The 21,218-nt window shown below is 40.0% G+C and overlaps 1 protein-coding gene across 1 annotated transcript in view; it reads right to left on the bottom strand.

Annotated features, from left to right (window-relative positions):
* The window catches only part of LOC149468501 (rho guanine nucleotide exchange factor 18-like), a 65,712-nt gene extending 51,519 nt beyond the window's left edge, over positions 1 to 14,193 (bottom strand). The window contains exons 1-3 of the mRNA XM_089670122.1: positions 14,155 to 14,193; positions 7,927 to 8,339; positions 1,198 to 1,375 (exon numbers count right to left, since the gene is read on the bottom strand). Coding sequence (XP_089526248.1) covers positions 1,198 to 1,375; positions 7,927 to 8,339; positions 14,155 to 14,193 — 630 coding nt within the window. The remainder of the gene's footprint in view (positions 1 to 1,197; positions 1,376 to 7,926; positions 8,340 to 14,154) is intronic.
* Between the last annotated feature and the right edge of the window lie 7,025 nt (positions 14,194 to 21,218).

Here is a 21,218-nt window from a genome sequence, read left to right on the forward strand (position 1 = left end):
CAAATGCCCAGAATGCACTGAAAAATAGTAAAGAATTAACTATTTCAGACATTTTGAGAGAAAAAGAGAAAGCAGAAGCAGAGAGAGAGAGCAGTATGTGTTGAGATGACCTGTCTTTTCTGGTTGTATTCACTATGGATCCCATAATGAGCATAATGCGGCACATTCTACTATTTGTTGCTTCACGCGAAACCTGGAACTGACTGCACTGGTGTACTAGGTCCATTTGAATACATGGAAAATGCTTTGCATGCATTTTTGATGATGAAAAAAGGCACTGGACAGCATCTGGATACGGACCTGTCAAAAAAACACGTCTAAACGTAAACGCTTGTAAACGCGGTTAAGAACGTTTAAAAGCATTTACACGCATTTACAAGCATTTGGCATTTGAAAAGCTGATAAAATCTACTGCTGAATGCATTTTTGATGCGTTCAAGAAAACAACTGTAAACTCAACTGCCGGTAAACGACTGTAAACGACTATGTGTACATGGACACATAGGAAAACAATAGGGAGAGTTCAGGGGCTGCTGAAAAAAATGTTCAACAGCTTCTGAACGTCAGTTTAGCAGCTGCATTGTACATGAGCCCTTAGAGCTGGCAGGGATAGCTGCAGCTTCGGCTAGATACTGCATCCAGCTAGGTGAGTATATTTTTTTTTTGCTAACTCATACTTCTCTTTTAAAGCAGGTAGTAAAAGAAAACACTGATAACTAATTTGTTTTTTTTTTTTTTCAAATAACTTGTAAACAATTTTTGCAACATTTATGCTACTAGCATAGTTCAACAGTACTAGTTTGGTAGCTTTCTATATTTCGACTCTTTTGATCTGCAACAGAAAGGTTTATTGCTTATCTGCTGTGCTACAATGTAAGCAATTATTATTATTGCCCTTTCTTGGTGAAATAGATTAACTGTTTTTAAAATGGATTTTGTTCATCTTTAATTTAGTGGCCATGTTATAGAAAACACTTGTCAATTTATAAATACTCATTTACTTCTTTATATATTATTATATGAATCTAGATATTGCCTCCGAAAGCTAGGGAAGATAATAAATTAAATCCAATATGGTTACACTTAAAATTCACTTTTAGCATTATCTTTATTGATTTGCTTTATTGCTAAAATAAAATGATTTTTTTGAAAGGTCTTTAATTGAAATGCTTCTATGAATTCTGAAAATATGTGTACCTTGTGCAGTGTTGCAGCTTCCACCAGATCAAGGTCTCCAGTATCTACTTCGATTTTCAGGCTGGCTTTTGCTGCCCAAGGTTCTGAGAGTTGTGGAACTTCCTGAATGGTGATTTTGCTGCTAGCCTGCAGCTCCCTTTCTCCATCGCTATCCATTTCTGAAGCATCAAGGCTAAATCTTCCAAGACATAATAGTAATATCAACATGCAAATCTGCCATTTGCTAATACAATTTCACTGAGAAGAGTCATTTTGCTCTGAAATGTGCAGTATGAATAGGTTTATAGGAAAATATAAGGTATAAGTATTACTATAGTACCCAAACAGCAGGAAAAATTAAACCACAGTAGTAAGAATGAACCCTTAAGAGAGATAAGAAAAATTGCTACAACTAAAATTGCAATATATGTTGAAACAAAGTTCACATATCTTGCCAGCATGTTTAACGACTTGGCGTCCACCCACCCGCAATGTACTGTGGATGGGCTACTATTGAAGGCAAAGCGATGTATCCATACGTCGCTGCCTACTTCTGGGTTTCGGGCGCACTCACATGCACACCCCCTGGCTGGCACCTGCTGTGATTGTATACAGCGGGAGCCTGTCAGAAAATTCCACCCAATGATTCACAGCCAGGACCTGCTGATCGGCTGCGCACAATCACAGCCCAGAGCTCTGTCTTGGTAAACAACACAGAGCTCTGTACAGAGTGAGCGATCTGTCAGTTGAATGAGAAATTGAGAGATCTCTTAGTAAAAGCAGCACACTGTACACACATTACACATACTTAGGAACATATTTCAACCCTTGACTGCCCTCGATTTTAACACCTTCCCAGCCAGTGTCATTGGTACAGTGACAGTGTATAGTATTATCACTGATCACTGTATTAATGTCACTGGTGATGTCAGTGGCAGTTAGTTTCCCCCAGCATCAGTTAGTGCCAGATTGCCCACCGCACTATCGCAGTCCCATTATAAATCGCCGCCATTAGTAGTATGAAAAAAAGAAACATTTCAGCATATATACCATAGTTTGTAGGCGCTATAACTTTCACACAAAACAATAAATATACACTTATAGGGATTTTTTAAATCAAAAACATAGCAGAATACAGTTTGGCCTACATTTATGAAGAAATTTTATTTTTAAAAAATGTTTTATTGGATGTTTTATAGCAGAAAGTAAAAAATGCTTGAAAAACGCGGCTTGCGGAGCCGCAATAGTGTGAACCTAGCTTTATAAAACATTGAAAGGAAAGTTGCTGGAAGAATTCAGAGCTACTAAACTATATGAAAACATAATTGTTGCATTATTTTTCTAAATGTTATGGATACATAAACATACAGAAGTAAAACTGCACAATAGCAAAGTATAATATAAAACAATCACATGTTCAAAACCAAAACAGTATGCTGAACATACAAAAAAGGAGACATTCCACAGTGATGAATCTATAACTGGGGGCAATCAGCTCCATGGACTGTTAGATCAGTTGGATAATATTCCATAATACTAGTCCTATGAAGTTATGATCATGTGCAAAGTCCTAAAGTTGTAAGCTAGAACTACCTTGCTTACTATAAGGAACATGTCTCATCCATATACTTACAACTTTTCATTTGCAAATCAGATTTAGACATTTTCATACATCCCAACCATCCCAGATTCCAGGGCTGTTCTGGGACTTCACCAAAATTTGGGCATTGCATGGATCCAGGTTGTGTTCCAAAGCTAAGCGCCAGAACTCTTGTTCAGAGGTCTGGCAGAAGTGAGCATTGTTGGAAGAGGGTTGCAGGGGATGCAAAGGTGAGCAGCTTTGGAAAAGGATGGCAGAGAACACAGAGGTGAGCAGTGTTGGAAGAGGGTGGCAGGGAACACAGAGGTGAGCAGTGTTGGAAGAGGGTGGCAGGGAACACAGAGGTGAGCAGTATTGGAAGAGGGTTGCAATTGATGAGGAGGTGAGTACTGTTAGCAAAGGGTTGCAGGGGATGCAGAGATGAGCATTGCTAGAAAAGGGTGCCAGGTTATGCAAAGGTGAGCAGCACTGAATAGGGTGGCAGGGGTTCCAGAGGTGAGCAGTGTTGGAAGAGGGTTGCATGGAGAGCAAAAGTGAGCCGTTTTGGAAAAGGGTGGCAGAGGTGCGCATTGTTAGAAAAGAGTGACAGGGGATGAAGAGGTGAGCAGTGTTGAAAGAGGATTGCAGGTGATGCAAAGATAAGCAGCTTTGGAAGATGATGGCAGATGTGAGCATTGTTGGAAAAGGGTAGCAGGGCATGCCAAGGTTAGCAGCATTGGGATAGGGTGGCAGGGGATGCAGGGGTGAGCAGTTTTGCAACAGGGGTTGCAAGGGGGGGAGGTGAACAGCGTTGGAAGAGGGTTGCAGGGGATGCAGAAGTGAGAAATATTGACAGAGGGTGGCAGGGAAAACAGAGGTGAGCATTGTTGGAAGAGGGTGGCACAGAGGTGAGCAGTGTTGAAAGAGGGTTGCAATGGATGAGGAGGTAAGTACTGTTAGCAAAGGGTTGCAGGGGATGCAGAGATGAGCATTGCTAGAAAAAGGTGCCAGGTTATGCAAAGGTGAGCAGCACTGAATAGGGTGGCAGGGGTTCCAGAGGTGAGCAGTGTTGGAAGAGGGTTGCATGGAGAGCAAAAGTGATCCGTTTTGGAAAAGGGTGGCAGAGGTGTGCATTGTTAGAAAAGAGTTACAGGGGATGAAGAGGTGAGCAGTGTTGAAAGAGGGTTGCAGGTGATGCAAAGATAAGCAGCTTTGGAAGATGATGGCAGATGTGAGCATTGTTGGAAAAGGGTAGCAGGGCATACCAAGGTTAGCAACATTGGGATAGGGTGGCAGGGGATGCAGGGGTGAGCAGTTTTGCAACAGGCGTTGCAGGGGGGCAGAGGTGAACAGCATTGGAAGAGAGTTGCAAGGGATGCAGAGGTGAGAATTATTGAAAGAGGGGGTGTAGAGGTGAGTAGTAGTGCAAGAGGGAAGCAGAGGCGAGCAGTGTTGGAAAAGGGTGGCAGGAAATGCAAAGGTGAGCAGCTTTGAAATATGGTGGCAAGGGATGCAGAGGTGAACTGTTTTGGAAGAGAGGTTGCAGGGGATGCAGAGGTGAGCAGCATTGGAACAGGGTGCAATGTTATATGTAGGTGAGGGGCATTGGAATAGGGTTGCAGAGGATGCAAATGTGAGCAGTATTGAAATGCAGAGATGAGCAGTGTAAGTAGTGTCAGCAAAGGGATGCAGAGGTGAGCAGTGTTGGAAGAGGGTGTCAAAAAGTGCAGAACTGAGCAGTGTTTCAAGTACATTGCAGATGTGAGCAATGTTGAAAAAGTGGTGCAGGGGTGAACTGTGGTGCTGGGGGTGTACACCCAGAGTGTCTTGGAAGCTGGGTTTTGGACTTTTGGGAGGCCCAAATGTCCCCTCTTTATCTGAAGAAGAAAAGTGAGTGCATAGACTACAAGAGCGGCATATGTATTGGGGGAAAAAGCAGGAGAATTGGTGAGAGGATCTATCAGTTTTTTTTCAGGCTGAACGAAAAAAACCTGACAAATTGTTGTACTAACACAAGCGGTGTTAGTACAGCGATCTCCCCTCTACTGAACCATTCACAAAGTGCAGCACAGCTAATGCATGCACAATGGGAAGCCAGCTATGGTACCACAAGCTGTCACAGCCGACTTTCCACAAAGATGCCGACGCCGGGGACCCGGAGACCGTCGAACAACCGGCCTGGGTGAGAATGGACTGAATCCTTGGACAGGTGAGTGTTCTTTTGGTAAACGTGAGCAGCTACAGAATTTGTAGCTGCTGATTTTTAATTTTTTTTCTTTTCTAGGTTGAGGAACCACTAAAATGGATGCCTTAATCTTGTCACTGCTATTCCTTATGTCTTCCATGGGTTTACACTAAAACATTTAAACTATGCTGTTTCTGTGTTGAGGCCCTTCTAATTTCTGTTTTTCTTCAGGGTCCCATTACTTGGAATAAACTGTAGCTCAAGGGTTTGAATATGACAAGGCTGTATCTGGATAAAGCAGAAGCACACCTTAAAAGGAGGGGACTGATAAAAATAGCCTGGATCAATAGAGGATGGTGTCAAAATACATACTGATAGAAATCTAACCACTGGGATTCATTCTAACTAAAGTCCTGAAACACTTCCACATATGGATAGAAAAAAGGAACTATTATGCCTTTCCTACAAAACTGAAATATATTGCAACTAAAGAAAAGAATCTAAAAACGGTAATAGAGCAAGCAACAAAGCATTCATTAGATTCAAGTTGTAAATAAAATACACCCCCTCTTTCTTATACCTCACCTATGCTTCCCCTCTCCTGTTGCCCCCCCCCCAAACCTTTTTTTCTCCCCTCCTTTCATTCACTCCTCCTTTTACTCTTAAACAGTGAAGTGACCTCCTATTTTAGCACACCACTGGACATGAATCCTTATTAACGTTTCTGATGCCGGAGTATGTAACCCGCTTCGGAACTGTATGTCTGTGATATTATGATGACGGTTATATTTTGTTAAATACTAGCCGTTAGTGAGATTGGTAATTTATTCAGGAATGGTCCTATGTTTCCCCATTTCCTATCTGTTGGATACTTGTATAGTATTTAATGTACTGACTGTGTGCACATCATGGGGCATGATATTTGACACACCCAGAAGTGTCAGATACTGTATTAGCAGCACCCATAGCTCTGCAAAAGAGCAAAGACTGAATTAAAAACCTGTCAGACAGGTAAGAAGTTTTTTTTTACAGGGAGCATTTGTTTCATTTTTCTTAGCCGGGCAACAGGATTTATAGTGCAGAGAAACTGGTAAATGCTTCTCAACACCATTTCTGTAATACAACATGTAACTGGAAAATTAGCTTCATAAATCAGTTTTTTTTTAACTTGAAGAAAAGGAAACAGTATAACGATTAAATATGTTTTAAGATTGGTAAATACATAATCATGCCTGTTTTAGCAATATAGCTGTTAAATTATAGATTTAGAGTTACCACTTATTGAAAGACTATGGAATAAGGGAACTTTGAGCTGTCAATATGTCATACATCACACAATAACCCTTAGAAGAAGCACAACTCATCTGTGAAACACATAGCAATGCATGCCAGCATTTTACCATTGAATCACTGAATCACTGAGAATTTCTTCTGCTCACCAGTTATGGGTAGATGTCAATATGGAAGTTGATAGAAATGTTATACAAAAGCTGACACTGCATACGTCTGCTATATTAATTTTATTAATAACACATTTTTGTAAAGTTATGAATAAAAGTGATGTTCTTGTAATTCTGTGCAGCCACCTTGGTTCTCTGGGAACCTGTCAGGAACACTGTACCAGCCTCCCAGCATTTCTGGATTTTGGCACTTGTACATGTGTGTCCATGGTTCTACATATATCATGTATGGCCATGCACATGTTTTGCAGTGTGCACATGGGTGTACTATTCACAGTGGAGCTAAACAGGCTATTTCAAGTGCTTTCTTGCTATGCCTCATTGCTGAAGGGTTTTCAGCAGTATATCCATGACCAACTTCTCATTACTAACCTGGCTTGTGCCTCCACCTGCCTATTACTCTTGCTACTGTGTCAACTCTAGTTTTCGCTAACTATAATTTCTGATGCTCTGGTACCTCACTGCCTGTGAGTTACTGACTCAGCCTGTTCCTGACTCGGTTTTTATCCTTGCTATGTGGTACAGATCCATTACTGACCCTGGCTTGCTTCCTGAGCTCATTCATTGGTAACCACATCTCCTCTAACTTCAAACCATTTGACAACAGTACTTCTAAATTCCAGTGACCTGAACATCACCTATGCCCCTCCTTCACTCTTATGTTCCATGTTCTCTTGCTCAGGGGTGTTTGAACTGGTGTTTGGACTTCATTTCATCTCACCTTCATGTCATCTCGGGCTCCTTATCCAGGTTTGTGACAGCACAGCCAGGCCCTTGACCTCCATTTTGATGGCAGAACAGTTTAGGCAAGAACACACAACCTACTAACTGAGCAATGAAAGCAGAGGGGCTGCATGCCTGATTAGTTCCAAGCAGGGGCGCACTGACCATTTGGAAACTTGGGCACTGCCCGAGGGCCCGGGGTCAGTAGGGGGCCCCATGAGATGCCCCTGGTACCTTTCTCATAGGCTTTTTTGAGTTTGGGCAAGGACACAGGGGCCCCATGATCCCCTTTTGCACGGGGCCCAATGAGTTGTCAGTCCGCCCCTGGTTCCAAGTGCTATCCATTTCCCAATCGGAGTGCTGCTGTGCAGGGGATTATAGGGGACTAGTATCAGGACAAATTGAGATGCTAACACTAGTTGTATTAAAATAAAACACTATGTTATAGTAATAAAAATATAACTGCATGAATTGGTAGATTTTATATGTGCCTGGACTTCAGCTCTAACATAAGAAGGAATGGCACTTGTACTCCTTTAGTGAAAAATGTAAAAATTAACCTTGTATCTTGGTCAGCCTGAAGCAAATGCCCTTCTTGCCCCTACCCAGGCCAATCAGCCATGTATGTATGTATATGGTACACATAACAATTGGAACATAGTGTTGTATACAAAATTGCATTTATAATGTTTTCGTTGAATTTTTAGCTGTTTTAAACCAAGCAATGGTAAATAAACATGAAATACTTAAAGCATTACTGTTTACTGCTACAGGTTGCTTAACCAAAGTGTGAACCATCTTACCTGCGCACAGTATCTGTTGGTGATATTGCATCATCCCAGCTGTGTCTCCTAGAAGTTGACAATGACCTTACTAAGATAGGAATAGTTTCCAAGGACACTTCTTCTTGACGTCTACTGTCCTTATATATTTGAGATTCTGAAGGGCTTCCAGCTTCAAAAGACGAAGGGCAGAGGAATGGCTTGGCACAAGTTATCACAACCTCTCCATTATCAAAGCTAATGTTGGGTCCACCAGAAACACAGAAAGCAGGGGAAGGAGACTTTGGGGTTTCCTGATCAGTATTCTTATCTTCCATCATTACCAGATCCTTGTAGTACTCAGTTCCTTGAAGAGATGAGTCCAATGAAGGCAGATCTTCACTGCTACTCATTGTATCACTACAGCAAATATCCAGGTCAACTGACTCGTCATCCTAAAGAGACGAAAAACCATCAATTCAGATTCCCAGATGCACAAGTCACAATTATTAAGAAAGAACTGTGTCAATAAGATATTTTTTTAAGACATCCTTACAATGTGCCACTGAAGTTCAAATTAGAATGTACAGGACTTCTCCAGGGCCTCTCCCATCCTCTGGAACTCCCTACCACAGAATGTCCGGTCAGCCCCCACCCTGTCTGCCTTTAGGCAATCTTTGAAAACTCACTTATTCAGGGAAGCCTACCCCACCTCCACCTAAGATCTGTACTTGAATCACCTCCACCAGATCATCCCCCGCAGCTATCACCTTTTGTATCACCTCCCCCTTCCTTTAGATTGTAAGCTCCACGAGCTGGGCCCTCACATTCCTTCTGTACTGAAATGTATTGTAATTGTACTGTCTCCCTTATATTGTAAAGTGCTGCTCAAATTGTTGGCGCTATATAAATCCAGACAAAGTGAATGAATTGTGATAAAAGTATATTATGTACTTTTTATTTTTTTTTAAAACTGAATGAATTGTGATAAAAGTATACTATGTACTGTTGTAGGGGCAACTTTGGGGATACCAGGTAAACTCAAACTTGAGGAAAACAAACCTTTTATTTAACCAGAGCTGGTTGAGACTTGTCTGCAAGGCTAAGTGGCTAAGTGGCTTCAAAAACATCTCACAGAGTATACATATTAACAATTATGTCACAATGCATATTTTTCCTCTTTCACTTTCTGTACATTCAAAGGCTTTCTAAACTGTGCAGTATATGGCCTTAAATGCCAGATACAGATAAGGATACCAGCTACAAGCTGGAACACATTACTTCACAGGAAAAAGTGAGGTGGAAAGTGAGCTGGCCACCTTGCTTTTGCAAGCAGAGGCTGCTAGAAGTGTTAGAGTTTAAAAGGGATCTCTGCAATATCTGGGTGCTGCCACACTGGGAACTGGAGGAAAAATCTGTCTATCTCTTAGGCTACTTTCACACTGAGGAGTTTTTGAAGCATTTTTGTGTTAAAAAAAAGCACCTGAAAAGCTCAAGAAAAACGCTTCTCTAAGTATGTGAATGTATATCTATGTATGTTTTCACACTGAGGCGTTGCGCTTGCGATGCAGTGTAAAAACTCCTGCTTGCAGCATCTTTGGGGCATGTTTGGGGAGTTAAAAAAACACCCCAAAAACACCTCATGCTATTGAAATAAATGGAAAATGCCTGAAAAATGTCTCTGAGAACCATTTTTGGTGCAGTTTTTAAGTCATGTGTCCTTTAAAAATGCTCAGAAAGTACGGCAAAAGCACGGCAAAAACGTCTATGCATTTTTGCTGTCTTTTTGTGGCGGATCAGTGTGAAAGTACCCTTATGAGGTGATTGTAGCCGTATTAGTGCATTTGTGACAGAAACAATTGAGTACTGTCTGCGATACTTTTTTTTATTTGCACTAACATATAGTTTTTCAGAACAAGTTTTTGGGGTGTATCCCCTTCTTCAAGGTCCAAGCAGTACTAAGTACTACTTGGACTTTGAAGAAGGGGGTAAATCCTGACAGCTTGTCCTGAAAATTTGTATGTTAGTGCAAATAAAAAAAGTATCACAGACAGTACTCAATTGTTTCTATCATTTAGAAATCTCACAAAACGAAAGTAATAGATGACTACAGGTAAAACAGGCACTTTTGTTTTTCATCTGTAAGTTTCACCGCATGGTTTGCACATAATGAGTGCAGGATATACAAACATGATAAGTACAAGTAAATACCTGGTAACGCAGCACAAAATATAAATACAACCTAATGTATTCATATAGAATTTGTTTATTCTTTTCAATTTAAATACTGATTTACAAGTAACTAGCATTTTTTTAAAATGATGATTTATCTGTTCTGCTAGTACAGTGATATAAGTAAAGTTGTCAGCATGTGAAGGTATTTATGTAACTACTGAAGAACTGTATCATGAAATCCAATCTGTGAAGATTTCATAGTCTATTCAAAAAGATATGGGTGAGACATGGTAAAATTGAAGAATGCGCTAATTACTTTAGTCTTCTAGGAATGCCGGTAGCGACATCTCTATAATGAAGATCAGCATTGTGAGCATGTTAGTGCAAACTAAAATGCATTTGATTTTTTTGTATTGGTTTCCGCTGCCTCTGCCGGGACAGGGGCTTTCCCATTCATACCATTGTATTCTAGATAGTATGTGATATATATATACAATATATATATACTGTATACAGTATATATATATATATATATATATATATATTATCAAAAATACATTATTGAAAGTAGTATCCTGTCACATGGGCTGCAAAAGCTGTGTAGATATGGGATCCTGTGATAATTTAGCACCTTAATCTATAAGGGATAAAAAAGAAATCCCCCCCCTCCCCTTTTTTCCCTCTCTTTCTTCCTTCTCTCCTCCCTCTCTTTTCCTTCTTTTTTACTACTTTGTCCTCTAACTATGTTTTTGCTTCTCTTTTTCACGATTATCGGTTCTTAGTTAGGCAATGTTCCTTGCGTCTAAGCAGATGGAACCAGATTTTAAGGAGATAGCCTCCTTTTCAGTTGCTATTGAGCTGGTTCTACAGCTACTCCTAACCCATCTCCCGGCCTTTGAACTAGGACGTGCTGATACTCTCTCCCTTCTCTTTTATTTATATTTTGTATATGAAACATTCCTTGTTCCTTGATAGGCCTGTTTTTTGGTATTGCCATACCTGCTAAATGTCATTTATTCCCTTTTTTTCTTTTTCTGTACCTTATGCTACTGCGCCTACTGCTGGCACTTGTTTTATGCTGTTGAACTCAACAAAAATGTTATGGAAAAAAAAAGAAAAAAAAGTTACTTCTGAAAAGATGATTCAGCTCCCGCACATCTATCAAAAATGAACATATATTTTGCATTCAGTCTGTAATCAAGTGTACAGTGCTTTAAAGGTCATAAATAACACCTAATTAGTGCACACAGATCATCTGCTTTCCAGTAAAACAAAAGTTTCTTGACTTGGTTCTGTTTTCATTTGGCTGAATGACTGTATTTCCTGTTTTACTTTTCATAACAGTGATTTAAAAAATGTGAAAGAGGACCTTGTTGAAGGAGAGTGTGATGGTGCTGAAGCATTATGGATGGAGTTAAATAAGGGTGTCTGTGCTTTCAAGTTAAAGCGGAGTTCCACCCAAAAGGGGAAGTTCCGCTTTAAAGATTGGTCTCTGCTCCCCATTAAGGATTGGCACCTTTGGGGAGCGGGAACGGGTACCCGAATTTGACAGGTACCCGCTCCCGCTTCCACTGTGATCGCCTTGCCTCCCCCGAAGTCTTGTGGGACACGTGACAGGTCCCAGAAGAAGACGGGGCCATTCAGGAAGTGCAGCGCTAGTGGCGCATGCTCAGTGGGCACTGTGAAGCCACAAGCAGTCACAGCCAGGTGCCCACACTGAAATTGCCGGTGCCTGGAATACAGCATGGCCGGTGAAACAAGCTGCGGCGGGGGCAACACGGGATCGTGTCTGTATTTTAAAGGTCAGCAGCTACAGTTTTTGTAGCTGCTGACTTTTATTTTTTTACAGAGTGAGTGGAACTCTGCTTTAATTGTTGGAGTTTGTTACAGGCCACCCAGTGTTAATTTGGAGATGGAGACTAGGCTCCTTACACACATTAAAAGAGCTTGCAAGGGCTGGAACAGTGGTAATAATGGGAAATTTTAACTACTTCCAGGAGTAATGGCACTGCTGGAACAGGGAAAGGGCAGACATTTATAAACCCACATTTATAAGCCTGTTACAAGAAAATGTTACGGCACAGTTTATAGAAGCCCCAGCTAGAAATGATGCTCTGCTTGGCCTGTTAATCTCAAACAATAAGAAGCTTATTGCTAATTAAAATGCAGCATGTCTGTATTCTAAGCAGCATTACATGCCCCAGCACTGCTGCATGTCACAATGCACTGCATTGCATAGACTTAAATGAAGTTTTGTTTTGTGACACTTCACAAAAGTAAAAAACAAAACAAAAAAAAAACCTGAGAAAAAGAGTAAACAGTGTGATGTATTTTAACAGTGCTTTGCGCTGCCCCTCACTATCCCCTGGTGTCTCTAAGTTTTCAAAAATACAGGTTAGACATGTGCAAAATGAAAACATTTGTTTTGTTTCATTTGGTTTTGATTCATCATTTGACTAATTTTGTTTCGTTTGATTAGTTGAATTAGTTTAATTCGTTTTTCGGAATATGTTTTGTTTATTCGAATTCAACCGAATTCAACAGTAACAGATAAAAAAATAATTTGAATGGATTTGATAAAAATTCTAACGTTACAGTCCATAATCCACAATCCATATGTGTTTTTGATGGTATATGGGCTATATGACACAGTGCCTTTGTTGATCACTACTCACGCCACCATAGCGCAGCTCATAATTTTTTGTAAAGTATTTTAGATTTTTCTAATCTATTCTATTCTTTTCTATTATTTTATATTTTATTCTAATTTATTCTGTTTGAATTCAAATTCTATTCAAAATTAGAATTTCGGAAGGAAGTTATATTCTTTCTATTTTATTCTATTCTATTGTTTTTCTATACTACTCTATTCTATTCTTTAATTCTCAATTCTAATCTTTTCTATTCTTTTCTATTCTATTCTTTGTTTTTCTACTCTGTTCTAATCTTTTCTGTTCTATTCTGTTATAATTGATTCTATTCTATTCCTTTATTTTCTGTTCTATTTTGCTCTGTTTTACTCTATTATTTTCTATTCTATTCTTTGATTTTCTATTCTAATCTTTTCTATTCTATTCTAATTGATTCTATTATTTTTCATTCTATGATTTTCTATTCTAATCTTTTCTATTCTTTTCTATTTTATTCTTTGATTTTCTGTTCTATTCTAATAGATTATATTATTTTCTATTCCTTTATTTTCTGTTGTATTTTGTTCCAGTTTGTTCTTTTTTACTTTATTATTTTCTACTGTATTCTGTACTATTCTTTTAATTTCTATTGTTATTTTTTTCCTCTATTTTTTTCCTCTATTCTTTTCTGTTCTATACTATTCGTTTATTTTCTATTCTTTTCTATTTCTTTATTTTCTGTTCTATTTTATTCTATTCTTGTTTTAAAATTCCAATTGGTTTTCTAATTTGTTTTTGAATTTGAATTTTTTTAAATGTGTTTTAAAATTCGAATCGATTAAAATTTCAGACTAATTTTGTTTCATTTTTACAGATTCATTTAGATTTGTTACTATTTTAATTCGGAATTCGTATACATCTGAATCTCAGGGTAACGGAAAATTCATCTGAATTTTGCTTCAGAATGAAACAAACTGCACATGTCTAATACAGGTTTTTTTAAAAAAAGGTATTCTGAATGTATACATTAAAACATTTTTTATTAGGTTTTTTATTGTCTTGCCGGTACCAAAATAGTTTGGGTCCCAGGATACTCCTGAGTTGTCTGAACATGTTATGTGCTAAAGTTGCCACAGTCTCTTCATAACAGCCAATTTCGAGCTTCTTTATCTGGCAAAGTTCTTACATTTTGTATAATTTTACCTTATGTGTACTATATCTCCTTTCATGCTCCCAAGTCACAATTAATAATTAACACTTTATTTTGCTGAATTTGACTTCTCTGTGGAATTACTAATTTGACCTTTGCAGAAAATTGATTCAAAGTAACCTCTAATTTCATCATGTAGCACTACCTGGACCTGGGATGCCACCCGTTCGAGAGGCTAGCTTGAGAATTTAAATTCTCACTATTCCTTTCACACCTGCACTGTCTCACTACTATATCATCTCTTGGTGTACTTACCTGTTCTATCCTAATCTGACTTCCCTTTTCCTCTTCCATAATTGATTACATTAACCTGCAGATCCACGCTGTAAACTGGAGAGCCCTGGTTCATTGCCAGGATGAGGTCACGTGTTATTTGATACATGTACATGTTGATGCTGAAAATGTTGGCAGCTTGCCTAGACTGTATGCACGCACTTATAAGCTCTGTGTGCTTAATGGACCTATGCCCCAATATTAATAAGATGAACTACATGTTAATATAGTTGTCGATGATAATTGATGTAATAGTTGTAAGCTTTCTGATATGTATAATTCTCAGTCTGTCAATACTATCATACATTAGAAACAGGAAGGTACGTATAGCAGCTGCAGTTCTGTATAGAGTTTTAAGAGAAGTAGTTAATGAATAACACATATAGTAAATGTGCTACATTTGTATTCATATTTGACATTTTGTAATAGTGCTGGGAGTCATTGCATGGATACTATTGGTAATAATTGTGTTAAAGCAGAGACAAACCCCCTCCCGGGCTCATGTCACAGACAGTGCTTATGAGACAAAAGGAGGAGAGTATGTAAGACTACAAGGTTTGCTGATGTATCCAGACAATGCAACCAGGTCATGCTATCCTCTGGTGACATAATAAAAAATTTGAAGTAATAGTTGACACCTTCTTTATCTGCTATTTTGTTTTATTTTCTCTGATTGTGGTGTTTAAAGTCTGGAGAGACAGAAAAGAGGCTTTGCCATTTGTGATCTTAAAGTGGAGTTCCACCCAAAAGGGGAAGTTCCGCTTTAAGCCTTTGTCCCCTGCTCCCCATTAAGGATTGGCACCTTTGGGGAGCGGGTACCCTAATTTGACAGGTATCCGCTCCCACTTCCGCTGCAATTGCCTAGGCGATCAGAAGCGGAGGTCATCCTCCCCTGTAGTCTTCTGGGACACGTGACAGGTCCCAGAAGACTATGGGGCCATTCACAAAGCACAGAGCTTCTCGCGCATGCGCAGTGGGCACCCGGCTGTGAAGCCGTGACCTTTTTGTTTTCCAGTTTGAAAATTCCCAATGCAACTGGGAAAGGCTCCCGCAAGGGCCTGCCTATGTCACCTACTGTCTTTAAAGCGGATTTCCACCCTTTTTTAAATGTGCCTCTGTTCAGAATGTTCCTGTGTTGTCCAGCACGATTTGGATAATCATTTTTTTCCCCGTATTATAAATACCTTAAAATCATGTTTAAAGACTGCACTTCCGGTCCCGGCCGCCTAGGCGATGACGTGTTAAGGCGATCCGCAAAGTCTCCTGGGATGTCGGGTCCTGTATCCCAGGAGTCCTTTGGGTTCCTAGTTGCTGACTATCGTGTTGCTTCGAAACCAGAAATGACGCAAATGGGAGGAGTTTGGTGCCATTTTACCGGAGTCCTGTGTGGGGAGGAATTGTAACATCTGTCATTACTGTATAATGTCATTACTGTGCAGCTGCGAGATTGAGTGGAAGAACAGGGATGTAAGATCTCAAAAGAAAAGCTACAATGGTGCCAGGAAAAGGTGATTTTCCTGGGACATTGCATCCTTAAGGGGGGTAAACATCTTACAACAGAGTGAAAGACTGTGATAAAGTCATACCCCCTGATCAAAATCAAAAGACACTGAGGGCTTTTCTTGGGCCTTGTAGGCTATTGTGGAACTTGGATCCCAAACATGTCACAGATTGGTTACGCAAGGTTACACATTTTGAACTAACAGATCAACAGAAACAGGCTGCAGAAACGTTAACAGAGGCTATAATGACAAGCCCATGTTTAGCCTTGCCTGAGAACAAAAAGGATTTCTACCTGTTTTGTCATGAGGCAAACAATCAGGCCTCAGGAGTGTTGACGGAGAAGCATGCAGATAAATACAAGCCTGTGGGGTATTATTCTCAACCTTTAGATCCTGTCATCAGAATAGTAGCACCTCATGGTAAGGCTACAGCTGCGGCAGCCATTATGGTGAAAAAAACTGCAGATATAGTGTTGGGAAATACTTTAATTCTTATGGTTCCTCATGCGCTGGTACTTAATCACATTAATACTAAGCATCTCTCTGCTGCCAGACTAATCAATATGAACTGGCTTTACTCACACCTAGCAATATTATTATCAAAAGGTGTAATGTATCAAACCCTGCCACTCTGCTGCTATCATGCCTGACCCTCCGGATGGGTGGGAACATGATTGTTACAGTATTATAGAAGCATATTTTGAGCTTCCAGTGACAGGTACAGATGATGTTCTTGAAAATCCAGATATGGAATTGTGGGTGGATGGCTCACGATACTATACTGACAAGGGCTCACCTGTCACAGGAATGGCTATAGTAGATCAGGATAAAATTGTGTTCCAGAGAGCTCTACCTGGTCAATGTTCAGCCCAAGTGGCAGAATTGGATGCATTGACAAAAGCATGTCACATGGCAGAAAATAAGTCTGTAAATATATACTGTATATATATATATATATACCGACTCTCATTATGCCTATGGTCTTGTACATGACTTTGGAGCTCTATGGAAAAGCAGGAACTTCTTGACATCTCAGGGGAAACCTATAAAACACTCTGCTCAGGTAAAAGCGCTGTTAGATGCCATTACTTTACCAGCTGCTATTGCTGTAATGAAGGCGAAAGCCCACACTAGAGGGATTGACCCTATCATTGCCGGAAACCAGACAGCAGATGAAGCTGCTGAAGAAGCTACATTGTTTCCCCTTGGGTTGACAGAAACAGAGGAAAATGAAAGAGTGTGTTTCCTACAAGGTTCTGATAAAGAAACTCTAAGAAAACTGCAAGCTGCAGCATCCCAAAAGGAAATGAGTAGATGGAAGAAGTCCTGGTGTTATCAGAATGAAAAAAGTGTTTGGTTCCATGAGGATGAGAGACCTTGTGCCCCCATTTCTATGTATCTTTCCTTATGCTCCATGGCACATCTCCCTAGTCATACAGCCAAAAGGGCCATGGTAGATACAATTTTGAAAATGTGATTTGCACCAGGCATTGAAACTGCGGTAAAACAATTCTGTCAGGCCTGTTTAATTTGTGCACAATATAATCTAGGGAAGAAGGTACAAACATTATCTGGCCATATTCCAAGGCCTTTATACCCATTTCAAAGGCTACAGATAAATTACATACAGTTGCCAAAGATAGGATTGTATGAATATGTACTGACATGTGGACTGCTTCACCGGCTGGTTAGAGGCATGGCCATTACAAAAAGCCACAGCTATAGCTACGGCTAAAAAAGTAATACAGGAAGTACTGTGGAGACATGGGGTCTCAGAATGTATAAAAAGTGATATGGGAAAACATATCACAGGTCAAATAGTGAAAGAAGTGTTGACAACCTTTCACATTGAACAGTATCTGCATACACCATATAATCCTACTGCTAGTGGAAAGATAGAAAAATACAATGGGTTGTTGAAAGCAATATTAGGAGTGGTTACAAGGATTACCTATAGCATTATTTGCCTTAAGAACCACCCCAAAGCGGAAAAGGAAACTTTCTTCCTATGAAATTCTATTTCGATCAGTGCCAAAAACAGGTTTATACTACCCACCGGCCTCAACTAGGTCTTATGGTACACTTACTGAGTTTGTTGTAGGATTGCACAAACTCCTTAAGCAGTTACACAACAAAATCTTTGCCTCACGTCTGGATCTAGATGATCTTCAAGGGACACATAAACTACAGCTGGGAGATTGGGTGATGCTAAAGAAGCACCCGAGGGGAAGCCCCGGTGGCTAGGCCCACATCAGGTGGGTACATGCCTGGGTACATGCATCTCATTGTAAGCAAGTGCATGAAGCAGTGATGCCTAAGCAATCAGGCTAGCTGTGGGGACAGTAGCTTCAGAGGGGGCCCCCAATGTCGGCAGGCGGTGCTTGGGAAAGATGTAATTATTAATTGTGTCCCTCTATTTTCCAGAATTAATCATCTGAGTCATCTGTGAAGAAGAGTGTGGTGCATAGCCGAATGAGGGAACATGGAAGCGTGGAAGGGTGTTCTGATGTTGATTATCATGGGGCCAGTGTTTTTGGGAAGTCAGACCTTCCTGAATTGGATGATCCAAATGCATGAAGTGATCAGTACTCAACTCAATCTCTCTGATTGTTGGATATGTACTCTGATTTCCCCTAGTGTACGTCACAAGCCTATAATTGCTATGGCAGTGACAAGCCCAGATTTATATCATGCGCTATTGGTAAATCTGTCCATAAATAGTGTGCTAGCTTCACAGTCAGGAAAACAAATAAGAGAGCATGGGTTGCTAATTCAGGGTACAGTTGATATAAAAAGTCTACACACCCCTATTAAAATGTCAGGTTTCTGTGCTGAATCATTTCCGAACTTTTTCCACCTTTTTAATGTAACCTATAAACTGTACAACTCAGTTGAACAACAAACTGAAATCTTTTAGGTGGAGGGAAGTAAAAATAAAAAACTAACATAATATGGTTGCATAAGTGTGCACACCCTTAAACTAATGCTTTGTTGAAGCACCTTTTGATTTTATTCCAGCACTCAGTTTTTTTGGGTATGAGTCTATCAGCATGGCACATCTTGACTTGGCAATATTTGCCCACTCTTCCTTGTAAAAACACTCCAAATCTGTCAGATTGCGAGAGCATCTCCTGTGCACAGCCTTCTTCAGATCACCCCACAGATTTTTGATCGGATTCAGGTCTGGGCTCTGGCTGGGCTATTCCAAAACTTTAATCTTCTTCTGATGAAGCAATTCCTCCATTTGTTGTCATGCTGAAAGATGAAGTTCAGCATTCTAGCAGAAGCCTGAAGATTTTGTGTCAATATTGACTAGTATTTGGAACTGTTTTCTCTACCTTGACTAAGGCCCCAGTTCCAGCTGAAGAAAAACAGTCCCACAGCATGATGCTGCCACCACCATGCTTCACTGTAGGTATGGTGTTCTTTTGGTGATGTGCAGTGTTGTTTTTGTGCCAAACATATCTTTTGGACCATAACACATTTTCCCACATGCTTTTAGGGGACTTCAGTTGTTTTTTTGCAAAATTTAGCCGGGCTTGGATGTTTTTCTTTGTAAGAAAAGGCTTCAGTCTTGCCACTCTACCCCATAGCCCATAGCCCAGACATATGAAGAATACGGGAGATTGTTGTCACATGTACCGCACAGTCAGTACTTGCCAGATATTCCTGCAGCTCCTTTAATGTTAATGTAGGCCTCTTGGCAGTCTCCCAGACCAGTATTTTTCTCATCTTTTCATCAATTTTGGTGGAATGTCCACTTCTTGGTAATGTCGCTGTTGCACCATATTTTCTCCTCTTGATGATGACTGTCTTCACTGTGTTCCAAGGTATATCTAATGGCTTGAAAATTCTTTTGTACCCTTCTCCTGACTGATACCTTTTAACAATGAGATCCCTCTGATGCTTTGGAAGCTCTCTGCGGACCATGGCTTTTGCTGTAAGATTCGACTAAGAAAATGTCAGGAAAGACCTACTAGAACAGCTGAACTTTATTTGGGGTTAATAAGAGGCACTTTAAATGATGGCATGTGTGTTCTGACTCCTATTTAACATGATTTTGAATGTGATTGCTTAATTCTGAACCCAGTTATAAAATGGTGTGCACACTTATGCAACCACTGTAGACAGTAAAGTGCAATCCATCAGGGCTGCTTCAGATACAATGACTCAAATTGCACAGAACTATACCTGTCTTTGTTTGGGGAAGCGTTTAAAGCATGGACTTATGCTCCCTCATTTACAGGATGGGGACATGAAATGGTAAATAGACTAAATAATTATGCAAATATAACTAATATAATGATGGGTCATGTTCATGGCAGAACTACAGTGACAGGTGATTGCCAATCATATGAGTCTATATATTCTATTTGCCTCCCAAGGGGGACTGTGTGCTGTGATAGACCAAGAATGTTGCACCTATATGGTTGACAATAGCTGTAATATAAATGAACACTTAGCTATAGCAGAAGGGTTACAGGGGAATGTACATGATATTATTAACCATACGTTGGATTTGTCTGACTAGGGAGGAGGAGCTCTATCTTGGGTGTCTTGGTTGAACCCACTGAATTGGTTCAGGGGAATTGGTGAAGTATTTAAGATTTTCCTGATAGGGTTGTTAAAAAGATTAGGAATTGTTCTGAGTGTCATAATAGGATTGTTTCTGTGCTTTAAACTGAGTTTGAGATGCACCCTTTGTGATGTCTCCTAATGAAGCCGAACCAGCAATGCCTTGTCTACTACCCATATCAGATGACTCTGTGAGAGAATTAATTACCTCTGGGCAAGAAAAACCAGATGATGATGTGAAAGTCCAGATTATGAAGGAAGAGGCCATATCTACAAGTTCTCTTCCACCATCAGTTGAAGAACTATGGACTAGGCTCGTGACTACACCATGTCAGTAATTGATCAATCTGCCGCACATCGGCCTCAAACCAACAGAAAATGACCCCTATTATGCTACTGAAGCATCAGGATTTGCCTCAAAACCAAATGAGACTGCAAAAAACATTGTAATTGTGGGACATTCTTATGTGTTTTGGGCACAATCTAGGGCATGCTGGTTGAATATGGAAAATGTAGGCTTCTCTGAACAAGAGGCCCGGGTTTTGTAGTTAGGCCGTAGAGGGATGGTCTGGTGACAATTGGGTCTGGCTCTTTGCGATAAGACTGCCCTTAATCATCTCCTAGATTGTAAGCTTGAAAGAGCAGGGCCCTCGATCCCCTCATGTTTTGCATTGTATTGGTATTGTTCTGTCACATGTTCTGTCCCCCTTTGTAATGTACAGCGCTGAGCGAACTATTGGCGCTTTATAAATACTGTATAATAATAATAATAATAATAATAATTGTCCACAACCCTTCGCTATCATCATTCATTTAGGAGGCAATGACCTAAGGAGGGAAAGAATGGCAGGGCTAATAGAAAGGATGCAATGGGATATGCAGTGGATGTTAGGAGAATAGAACAATTCACTAACACACAAATAGTCTTTTCCCACATCATGAACAGGCCTATGTAGAGAAAAGGCAGAG

This window comes from Staurois parvus, unplaced genomic scaffold, assembly GCF_062004578.1.
Source record: "Staurois parvus isolate SC_StPar_1 unplaced genomic scaffold, SC_StPar_1.0 ptg000086l, whole genome shotgun sequence".
Taxonomy (NCBI): Eukaryota; Metazoa; Chordata; class Amphibia; order Anura; family Ranidae; genus Staurois; species Staurois parvus.